Source organism: Typopeltis vanoorti, chromosome 15 (genome assembly GCF_054136105.1).
Source record: "Typopeltis vanoorti isolate ZY-2024b chromosome 15, IOZ_Tvanoo_1.0, whole genome shotgun sequence".
NCBI classification, from domain to species: domain Eukaryota; kingdom Metazoa; phylum Arthropoda; class Arachnida; order Uropygi; family Thelyphonidae; genus Typopeltis; species Typopeltis vanoorti.
The window spans coordinates 119,535,753-119,548,073 of NC_143563.1; the positions used below are offsets into that span (position 1 = coordinate 119,535,753).

Genomic DNA, 12,321 nt, shown 5'->3' on the forward strand with positions numbered 1-12,321 from the left:
TCAGCCCACTTAGTTTCCAGCAAACCCTGACATTAGGACTTTAAGTAATTTTTCAGCTTTTATTGGCCACTATTCATACCAGTTGGCTGTAATTTATATGTATACTATATAAGTAGAAATATAGATAGTAAGTTAGTAATGATGTAAATTTTTCTTGTAGTACTATCATATCCTGTACACCCCTTGAGGGTACATATCAGGAATTTGATGATGACTATATAAGTAATAGTTTTATTTTTATTTATTATTTATTAATTGTTTTCCTTTTTGTAAACATATTGCTCTCCAGCTTAATTTAATTTGATAACCTAATGGATAATAATAATAGGACTCTAGCTTTGATGTAGTAAGTTGTTTCTTTTTTTTTTTTTTTTTTTCCAGAGGTCAGGCCAATAGTTGTAATGGTTGGTTATTAACTTTAGCATGCCATGTAGATTGTAGTTCAGCTTGTTTCTTTGTATGTATATATATATATATATATATATATGTATACTCCAGATGGTGACCATATGTAAAGGCCAAAACATCAAGTGTTTATTATGGTTTATATTAAACTAAAGTTTTACTCTAACACGATAGTTGTCTCCATAATTTGCATAATGTATTCTGATCACCATGTAAGCATGAAGGAAAGGACATCCCTGAAATATATTTTACTAATTTGTGAATTTATTTAGAAGTATAACATCATCTGCATAAAATTAAAAGCTGATATTAACATTTCCAATTTTGATATCAGGTTTAACATCATTTTCCTTCATAATGTGATTTATATAGTGATCCAAAAAAATAACAGTGGCGATATGTACGTCCCTGTCTCACTGCAGATTTAACATCAAACCAGCTTCCTATAATGCCTTCAATTCTAATTGCTAACTTACAGCTCAAATACATGTATACATGTACTGAGTAATATAATATCCCTTTTACATCATATAATCGTAGTGTATGGACTGGGAACATCCAAATGGTTCTCATTCCGCTTCCTAATTGGAAAATGAATCAGATCAATGAAGAACTGTCGAGCATATAATACTGTTGAACTAAACTCGGACCACAGAATAATCAGTACCCACATTAAACTTTCACCAAAAGCCTCTAAAAATAACAAGCCTACTAGGAAACAATACAACTGGAACAAACAAAATAACCACAAATTGCAGCATCCTTCACCAGCATATTAAAAGACAATATGGAAAACATTCTTAAAGATTCAGTTAATGAAAAGTATAAGGATATCATTGAAGCAATTAACATAACATCCAACAAAATCCTTGGAAAGAGCAACAAAAAAAAAAAAAAGACCCGGAAAAATGGATTACCCCTGAAACTGAAAAATATATAGATGAATGAAATAAAGCAAGAAAACTCTACTGCTTAAACAGGAATGAAATAAATAAAGATAAACTAGACATTTTAAGTAACAAGGTCAATGAACTAATGATCAGAGACAAAGAAAATCAAATAAATAAATACTGCGAGAAACTTAAAAATTATAATAAAACTGGGGATACTAGAAACACCTTTCAAATGATAAACCATATTGTCACACATGACCAAAATGGTAGTCAACTATCAGGAAATTCAAACTTGATGAAAGAATGGGGAGCTACTTTCAAGAATTACTGAATGTTAATAATCCCTAACATTCAAGTCAGTTAGTGGACCTGCATCTATTCATTGTTCTACCAGTAAATTGTGAAGACTTCACTGAAAAGGAACTAAAAATAGCAATAGATCAAACCAAAGCAGGAAAGTTCTCAGGGATTGATGGAATCAGAGTGGAAGCCATCAAAAATGCTGGGTATAACACATATTCCCATCTCCTTGCCATAATGAATCAAGCTTTAAACACTGGACACAGTTAAAATCTACAATAGGATGATACTCAATAGAATAGAACCTTACTTAACAGTACTTTTAAGAAAAAACCAAGCTTGATTTCTAAAAAAAAAAACGATGTATAGTAGAACAGATACATTGCATCAAAAGAATCACAAAAGGTTCACGTGATTAAAACTTACCACTCATTTTAACCTTTACAGACTTCAAAACAACCTTTGACTCCATTAATAGAGAAGCAATGTCTAAAATACTCAGCTTCTATGGTCTACCCTCCAAATTCATACAAACAATCTCAGTGCCTTATAAAGATTACAATGTTACAGTAATCTTTAAAACCGGAACATCTGAATCCTTTCCAGTGACACCAGGAGTCCTGCAAGGTGATGTACTAGCACCTTATTTGTTCTTGGCATGCTTGGACTACATCTTCCAGACCATCAACACAGATCTTGGTTTTAACATTAGAACATCCACCCACACCATGCAAATAACTGATCTTAGCTTTGCTGACAATGTTTTACTTATTGATACAGAACTAACAAATGCATAAAAACATCTCAGTCAACTGGATGTTCTTGCTAAACTTATTGGTTTGCAGTTCAACATCCAAAAGTCCAAAGTATTCTTAATAGGTCATGAAAACTTTATACTTCATATCAACAATAAACCCTTATCAATACCTTGGATCATACATTAGCAGTACAGAAAATGATATTAGAAAATGCAAACAACTGGCTCTAGTCTTCCATAACAAACTCCATCCCATCTGGAAATCATCGTTATATCATTAAAGACAAAATTAAGACTATACCATGCAACCAGTAGATCTGTCTGTTTGTACAATTCTCAAACCTGGACAATAATCACCAAAAAAAAAAAAAAACTACAGATCTAATTAACTCCTTTTGAACTACGTCTCTGACTGATCCTTGGATACACTTGGATGGACCATGTCACTAACTCGGCTAAGCAAGAACCACTTGTCAATATAATCAAGAAACTACAACTCAGACATCCTGAAGTCTCACCCTTTTAGGAATCCCTCATTCTGTACAAACCAGAAGATGGCAATCGCAGTAGAGGAAGACTATGCAAACAATTTTGGTAATACATATGTGAAACCATCAATAGGCTGACTGTAAAACTCCATCTGATCTACCAGTTAGCTCAAGACAGAGAGACTTGGAAGACCATAATTTGCAATCTTTAATTTTTAATATAAATCTCTTTTTCACATTGTATCATATTGTGAATAAACTATCATGATGATGATGAATCATAGTGTTCTGAACAGCTTTCCTACTGGAACCTTGTGCTATGGCTTTTTCTAGATCTATAAAACTTACAGATGCTTGTTATATTCCCATAATTCCTGAACTGTCTCTCATGAAGAGAAAATCTGATCCTAACAATCTCCGTTTGGATGGAATTCCACTGATCTTCTGCAAGTTTCTCCTCAACAATTTTTCTTACTGGCCTTCTCAAGTATGCTTGTATAAATCTTTCTGAGGACATTTGGTAGTGAAATTCCTCTTTAACTCGCTGATTGTTTTATTTTCCTTTTTACAGACGGGCACTATGAGAGTTCTGCACCAATCATCTAAAATTCGACCTTCTGAATAATGCATTGAAGCCACTGTAAAACTTTTATGCATACTTAATCCTTTCTGGTTGAATATTATTTACTCTAATTGCATTCCTCCATTTCAGGTTTTTCATGGCTTTTTCTACCTCATGAATTAATATGTATTCCTGATGGCATTACTCTTGAATATTTTCTACCACTGTTGTGTTGCGTCTTTAACTTTCAATATAATTACTCCAAATATTTTAAAAAAACTTATAACTTCTTTATCTTCAGTTTTCATGACCACGTTATCATCTTTAATTCCTTCTGCAGTCCTCTAATGCTATTTTGGTTTTGGAACAAAATAAAACAAAGTGTTATTAAACAACACAATTTAAATTTTTCATTTTACACATGAGACTGGTTCCTTGAATACAACCAATATGCTAGAAACCATTACCTGCATATAAGAATTTATATATCTTTGAACAGTTTCCACACTTCTCTAAGGAAATGAGTATGAATTTAGTTACTGATAGATATCTGCCAAGAACAATATCATAAACAAGTTCAAGGGAAGATGTTGTAACATCTTAGGGTTTGACCATTAAAACAGCGTCCTGGCTCTGGCCCCTCCATGTGGGGCACTTGTTCATATTGGAGGGGACCTCCCAGTGATGGTACTGGCCCTTTTCATTCTTCCTCTTTTTCTTCACTTTTCTTCCCATATTCTTTGCTCTACTTCTCCTGAGTCTTTTTTTTACTATCCTTTTTTCCAGACCACCATCATTGGGATCCAATGCTTTGCTGCCTTGTACTACTTTGGCAAGATGAGTGGTCCTGGCTGGGCCAGCCAGGATCAATCGGCTAGTGGTGCAAGGGTCAATGGTGTTGCAGTAAGTCTCTCACCCCATAATCCAGGGTCAGGATCCTAGGCTTGCTGTAGTGCCAGTATAGCATTTGGAGAAGCCCTGGCATTCCACATCTGAGTGCAGTCATTGCTTGCTGGTCAGTGGGCATCCATGTGTGGTTCCATAGTAGGTGGGGAAATGTGTCATTGGTTCAATGCCACAGCTCCCCACAAAATAGCATCTGAATGAAAAAACTGCTTGCGCATGAATTCTTCATCCTCATACATTTCAGGGGCTCTAACAAAGTCCCAACCAAGTACTGATACTGTAGATACAATATATAGTAACAGAAGTAAGAAACAAAAGATATATGATAATAGTATAAATGTACCAGTGTTTTTCACTGGTACACGTCACCTTTCTTTATTTAAAAGGGTTTAGAAGAACTGGCAGGACCTCCCAAAACTGTTAAGAAATTACGTCCTGGTGATATCCTTGTTGAAACATTGTATCAGCAACATTCCGAGAAACTACTGAGAGCAACAACAAAGGGTGGAATACAAATCACGGTAACAACTCATAAAACACTCAATTCCTGTAGAGGAGTGATGTCAGAATGGGATCTCCTTGATGTTCCTGATGAGAAGATATGTTCAGAACTTAAAGATCAAGGAGTGACGGGTGTGAGGTGCATCCTGATACGTAGGGATTCGCCTGGTTTCAACCAAGAACATCATCCTTAATTTTGATACAGCGAAGCATCCAACATCTGTAAAAGCAGGGTATCTCAGCTGTCCTGTTAGAATATACATCCCTAACCCACTAATATGCTTTAAATGTCAGAGATATGGACATGCTCAAGCTGCCTGTTGTGATTATACTACCTGTGCCCGATGTGGTAGTAAAGGGCATGAGAACAAATTTTGCTGTACAAAAAAACCTAAATGTGTCAACTGTCAGGGAGATCATCCAGCTTACTCTCATACATGTCAGAAGTGGAAAGATGAAAAAGAAATACAAAGAGAATGAAAACAGAGCAAAACATAACACATAAGGAAGCAAAAAGAAAGCTAGCCACCATCAGACCTGCTCTGAGATTCTCTTATGCTAAGAAGGTAACAATTAAGAAAGTGCCAACATTAACTCAAACTCGTATGTCTGTTCCACCATCTGATAATTTCACTATAGCTGAACTTTATGATCGTGAATGCTTCTCTGTTGAGCACAAGAAAAAGCAACAATCTTCTCTCCATTACACAATGTGGGCGCCTATTCTATAACTCTGTCTTCACCACTCAATCCACCAATGCCATCTACCACTGACCACCACCACCACCACTAGTATTTTCAAAGTCAATCACAAACATCCATGCCCACGATGGGATTCGAATCCACAGCCTTTTGGCTGGAGAGCGGATATGCCAACCACTCATGTGGCAACTTTAGACCGTTTGTTTCATTTAGAAAGTTGTATAAAAGATGCATTTCTGAAGCAAGTACAGCTTGTTTCAGTTTTCTTTGAAAAGGAAAAAGCTTATGACACAGCCTGCAGATATGGCATATTAAAAGACCTCTATAACTGATGTCTGAAAGGACACCTTTCTGTATTTATTAAAAACTTTCTGTCCAGGCAAGCTTTCCAAGTCTGAGTGCGAAGTACGCTATCTTGACCATATAATCAAGAACAGGGTGTTCCCCAAAGGTCTGTCTTAAGCGTGACACTTTTTGCTATTAAAATCAACTCAATAACTGAACAGCTTCTTCCCACTGCAGACAATGCAGTATATGTTGATGACCACACAATTTACTGTCACTCTTGTAATATAAAATTAACTGATCATATGTCTCTATGAGTTGTTAATAATATGTTTAGGTTTTCAACAGAAAAAAGGTCAAAAAAGACTTCTACTGAAAACGTACTCTTCACGCAGATCCTGAATTAAGAATAGAGCGCATGATTATTCCAGGAGATACAGAAGCCAAGTCCTTGGGACTCATCTTTCACAAAAAACTTATATTTCTAGCACACATTTATCAACTAACAGAAAAGTGCAAGAGAGCATTGAACCACCTTCGTATTCTAACCTCTACTGAGTGGGGTGCTGATCAATCTTCCTTGCTCCATCTTTATCATTCACTTATATGTTCAAAGCTAGATTATGGGTCTCAAGTTGGTTTTGCAAGACAGGGTAACCTGCAATGGTTGGATTCCATCCATCATCAGGAAATACGGATAGCTACTGATGCCTTTCGCACATCACCAACTCAAACTCTTTAAATTGAAGCAAATGAACCGGCTCTATCACTTCGACTGGAACAGTTGTCTCTTAATTATGCCCTAAAGTACCAATCTTTAACCCTGGTGATGTTGAGTTGGGGTGTGTTTTCAGATTTGTTCCACTAGCTGACTTTTTGCTGTTTGCCCTGGTTCCCTGGCAAAAACAATGGGGGGGAGGGGTACTGCAGAGGTCGCAGCAGAAGTTGCTGCAACCTCTGCAGTAATTCTGTTGATATGTAGATACTGCATTGCTTAACTTAACTTTTGTGCATACACATTATTTAGTAGTTTATTTTTTGACACTAATTATGTATTGCTGTAGGATACCTTGTATATTTGTGTAACCTTGTAATAATTTTGTTTATATAGATGCCACATTGTTAAACTTAATTTTTATGCATGCATATTGTATAATAATTCCTTTTTGCCTATTTATGTACTCTGTAATAAAATTTGTTGTAATTTTATCTATATGTAGATACTGCATTCATGGCTTGGTTTAGACCATGCATTTTGTTTATTAACTTGCATTGTTGACTATTTATGTACTGCTGTAACTTTTGACCTTCTATGCTGCTGTTTCCAATGTCATCATCATCAAATTCCTGCCATGTACCCTCAAGGGGAGTACAGGATATGATAGTACTAGATGAAAAAAATTACATCATTACTAACTTCCTATCTACAATTTTCCTCCAAATCAGTCTGTTACGTGTCACAACTCCAACATTATCAGATCTTATATTTCTATCATCTAAGGCACTTTGTACAGTATCAATCCACCTATATCTTGGTCTTCCTCTGGGTCGTTTTGCTCCCAACCTGGCAGAGAACACTTGTTTTGCTAATCTTTCCTCACCCATTCTGTTTAAGTGACCATACCACTTGAGATTAGCTCTACTAACGCATTCCTGGATGCTGACAATGTCAAGATCTTTCCTTATATCCTCGTTTTTAATATGATATTGCCATTGATGCCATCTGTTCACCCCTATAATCTTTCTCAGGACTCTCATATCAAGTGTTTTACTTCTGACCAAGCTCTCAGATCCATAAGTTAAAACTGGTTTGAACACTGTCTTGTATACAGCTAATTTAGTGTTCCGACTAATTTCTCTCTTATTCCATATGAATTTATTCAATTGACTTCCCACATACCAGCTTTGCTGATTCTGTTGTCTATTTCTATATTTAATTTACCATCTTCACTAAAAATCGTGCATAAGTAGTTGAAATGTTTTACTTGTTCCACAGGTTCTCCATTCACAACACACTTGACATTTTCAATGATTTTGCCTATTTTCATTGTCTTTGTCTTTTTATTGCTGACTTTCATACCATATATATTACAACAGCTATTCAATTTAGTCAGAGAATTTGCAGACTTGTAGCAGATTTATTTAGCAGTATAACATCATCCGCATAAAGCAAAGAGCTGACATTAACATCTCCAATTTTGATATCATGTTTAATACCACTTTCCTTCATAATGTGATCCATATAGATAATGAATAACAGAGGGGATAATGCACATCCTTGTCTCACATCAGATTTAACATTAAACCATCTTCCTGTACTTCCTTCAATTCTAACTGCCGACTTACAACCCAAATAAAGACTAAGTATTGCTTGACATAATGCCCCATTCACACCATATAACTGTAGTGTATTGAATAGCTTCTCTCTTGGCACCTTGTCATATACATTTTTCCAGACCTACAAAACTTAAATACAGATCTTTGTTATATTCCCACGCTTTCTCAACTATTTGTCGTAAAGTGAAGATCTGATTTTGAATTCAGGCCTCTATTTTGCCTGAATCCAGCTTGTTCTTCACCAAGCTTTTCTTCCACAATTCTTCTCAACCGTTTTTCAAGTATACTTGCAAAGATCTTGCCAGGAACACTCAGTAGGGAAATACCTCTGTAATTCTCACATTCAGTTTTATATGGGTACTATGAGAGCTCTACTCCAATCATTGGGAATTCGTCCCTCTGTCCATGTTTTCTGAACTATGCAGTGCAGCCACTGTAAGACTCTTATACCACCATACTTCAGCATTTCTGGACAAATATCATCTACTCCTGCTGCCTTTCCACATTTCAAGCCTTTCATGACTTTTTCTACTTCAAGTATGGATATGTATTCCTGACTGAATGCCTGGTCAGTGTTTTTTACCACTGTGCTGTCATCACTGCTTGTTTCATTTAGCAGTTTTTCAAAGTAATTATGCTATACTTCAAGGATATCTTTTTCTCCTGTTTTCATGTCACCTTTATCATCTCTAACTCCTTTTACAGCACTCTTTCCTCCATTCCTAAGCTTTTTCAACAACCTCCAGAATATTTTGCCACCTTCTTGATATTTATTTTCTATATTCTTGCCAAAGTCCTGCCGTGACTTTTGTTTAGCTAGTTTTACACAGTGTTTAGCATTCTTGCATTTGTCTCTGTATTCTCTAAGAGCACAAGCTGACTTTTTTGACAGGAACTTTTGATATGCTTTCTTCTTTTCTTTCACTGCCTCTTTAACTTCCTGTGTCCACCAGGGAGTTCTGATTTTTTTATCCTTGCAGGCAACCTCACCACATGCCTCTCTGGCAGAATCAATCAATGTTTTCTTCAGAGTTTGCCACTGAATCTCCAAGGTTTGATTCCTGTCTCCAACTCTTTCATTTTTTCTTCAATAATCTTTGTGTATTTTAGTCTACAGCTCACATATGAGAGCTGCTCAACTTTTATTCGCTTTAAAACTTTCTTACATGTTATTCTTTTCAATATGAAATTCAATTTTATCCTGCTCAGGACTAAATAGTGATCACTTCCAATTTCAAATCCTCTGTACATTCTGGTGTCCTGCACCAGGGAGAAAACATCACTATCAACAATAACATAGTCAATGAGACTTTTCTTATTCCTAGCCTCTTCTCTCCATGTGAATTTGTGCACATTTTTATGTTGGAATATGGTGTTAGTAATAACTCCATGTTCTGAGCAGAAATCCAACAGATATTTGCCATTATTATTTGCTTTGCTCTTTTCTCCAAATTTTCCCAAAACATTTTTATATGTCTGACAATCACTTCCTACTCTGCTATTTAGATCCCCAACAAGGACCAACTTTTCCTTTTTCATTGTGTCAGTAGCTTTCTCTAGAGCCTCAAAAAATTCCTCCACTTCTACCTTAGTTGAACCTTCTGTGGGACCATAGGCACAAATAAGTCTGATTGTCCAGTTCCCCATTCTCATATTTGACCACATTACTCTACTTGAGACTGACTGCCATTCAAGAAGATTAGCCTCGTATGTTGTATTGAATACTATGGCTATTCCTTGTTTTCCTTGACTGTCATTGCCTGAATATAACATTTTGTATTTATTGCTCAGAAAGATCTCACCAGTTTTTGTCTTTTTTGTTTCCGTCACCCCGTCAAACCATGAAGATTCAATCTACTTCGATACCTCTAAAGCCAGATAAATAGATTTAGGACTAAACAAGGTCACTGTGTATTTTAGTGTCATCCTTTTACTTATGTGTAGTTCTGTGCAGACTAACTATGCATCATATCACTGATGAATGCCCACACACTTCTTTCTTGAAACTTCAGGAACTTGCACTAACTCTCAAATAGTGATATCGTTTGAATGACTGAATTATCAATTTGCATATAGTTTTGCTCATCCATTTCTTACAGTTTACTCATATGCTAAATAAATAAATGGTGAGTTTTGACATCATCTCACTCTTTACCAACATTCATCATACTGAGGATGTTGGAAGTTTATTTTCCACTTGGTTAGACTATAATAAGTTTAGTTTAATTCTTTACCTAAGTGTAGGCAAACAAATTTTGTGCCTGAATTGTCTTCCGGACTGAGTCAACTTGTAGTAAAGGTGGACCAAGCTCTCATCACTCCTTGTCTCAGTATCTCCCATAATGCAAAGCACATCTCCCTGCAGACATGTATAATGCTATAAAGAATTTCTTGTATATCAGTGTAGATATTAGTGTTTTATAACATTTTTCTAGTTGATTAAAACATATTTATTCTATTTGAATAAATATGTTTTCAATAAGATATTTCAATAATAAGTATAACTTTAAAATAACCAAAAATGCACAAGAAACATAAGACTAAGAAGAGCAGTGCATTCGAGAACAAGAAGACTAGCCTTCTAACAAGGTTACTATGAATATGGAGTTGGGTATTGAAAATGAATTAACCTCCAAAATAGGAAAATTAAAGTAGATCATCAGAGACAGATGATGTGGGAATTAAAAAAGTCAAGAGGCATTTAAATAAACATAGGGAGGAAAAGAAAATTAAGCAAGAAAATAAAACACAACAAAGCACGGAAACAGTAAGTCAGGAAATAATGGAAATCAGGCAAGTAGCGTCGTTTGTAAAAAGAAAGATGTTATTTGGTATGATGATTCTATAATAAAACATGCTATTGATGAGCGAGTTATAACTTTGAGTTTTCCCGGAGTGAAAATTAAGAATATAAAGAAAGCAATTCCGAAACAGAAAAGAAAAGCAAATGAGATGGGGTGCTATAGGAGAGCTCTGAGAATCTCATGGATAGATTATGCGACAAATACAATGTCCTACAGAGAAAGAAAACACAGAGATCTTTATTACAGAAAGTGATCCAGAGAAAGATGAGATTGACAGGACATGTACTGAGAAGTTCAGCAGGACAGAGAGGATACTAACAGTTTTAGAAGGGAAAATTATGGGAAAAGGATCGAGAGGTAAAAAAATGAAGAACATGGTTTGAAGATATAAGATCATGGATAGGATCACATGTCTATGCAGAAACAAAAAAGGAAAGCCATCAACAGAGAGAACTAAAAGGACATGATGCTGCACCCTCTCTCTGAGGAAGCTACATGAAGAAGATGATGAAGTATTTTAACAGCTTATCATATAATGGTTTTAGTTCGCATCAGCAATTCAAGAACATGAATTATACATGGATAATGAACATTCCTCTAACTGGATTTCATAAATAAAAACAAATAAATGTATCATGTTCTCCGATACCCGAAGGGAGTGGGCAAAGCAATTTTTAGCCCTAAACCACTTTCTTAAGACAGGTGGACAGCCGATATTCATCCTTATCCAATCACTGACACCTGGCCAAAGGCTATGAAGGATTTTAATGAGCATCCAGTTAGGAGGATGTGGTAGACAACTGCTACCATCATATGATCCCTATCCCTGACACTGTATATCATTGTCTGAAATGGTGAAAGTTCTACACTTTTTTTTTAAATTAAAAACCTGAGAAGAGTTGCTTATGTCAGAGATCAACTGCTTTGGGAACCTGTTGAAGGAAAAGCTTAGAAAAAAGTTCCTCTAGTCAACAATTAAAATCAAACCTATAATTGTCTTAGTGCAATAGATGCAAACACCATTTCCACAGAGGTAAGCGGGTCCTGGTTAATTTATGCTATCAGCATAAACTATTATCTAATTATATATATAAGATGAATTATATTTAGAATAATTTTACAAGAAGAACGGCATATACCTTTTAAGATATTTAGTGCACGGAATGGTTGCTCAATTTTTATTGCCAGTCTGAGAGCTTTTGTCCAGTTTTTTTCTGATAGGAAATTAATCAGTTTTTGTTCCCTGAAGAAGAAAGAAATAATGCATTATAATGTTAGTTTATGCTGATAGCACTATTTAATAAAGATAAAACAATTTCACTTTGAATTATGCACAGTGGGAGTGAACAGTTTACAAAAATAGTGACAACATTACACAAAA

General features: G+C 35.5%; 1 protein-coding gene across 4 annotated transcripts in view; it reads right to left on the reverse strand.

Moving 5' to 3' along the window:
- Nucleotides 1-12,321, reverse strand: part of LOC150099104 (transducin beta-like protein 3) — a 470,278-nt gene that overhangs the window by 133,825 nt on the left and 324,132 nt on the right. For all 4 annotated transcript variants that reach the window (XM_090405846.1, XM_090405845.1, XM_090405844.1 and 1 more), the window contains exon 18: nucleotides 12,080-12,183. In XM_090405846.1, the coding sequence (XP_090261972.1) occupies nucleotides 12,080-12,183 (104 nt within the window). The remainder of the gene's footprint in view (nucleotides 1-12,079; nucleotides 12,184-12,321) is intronic.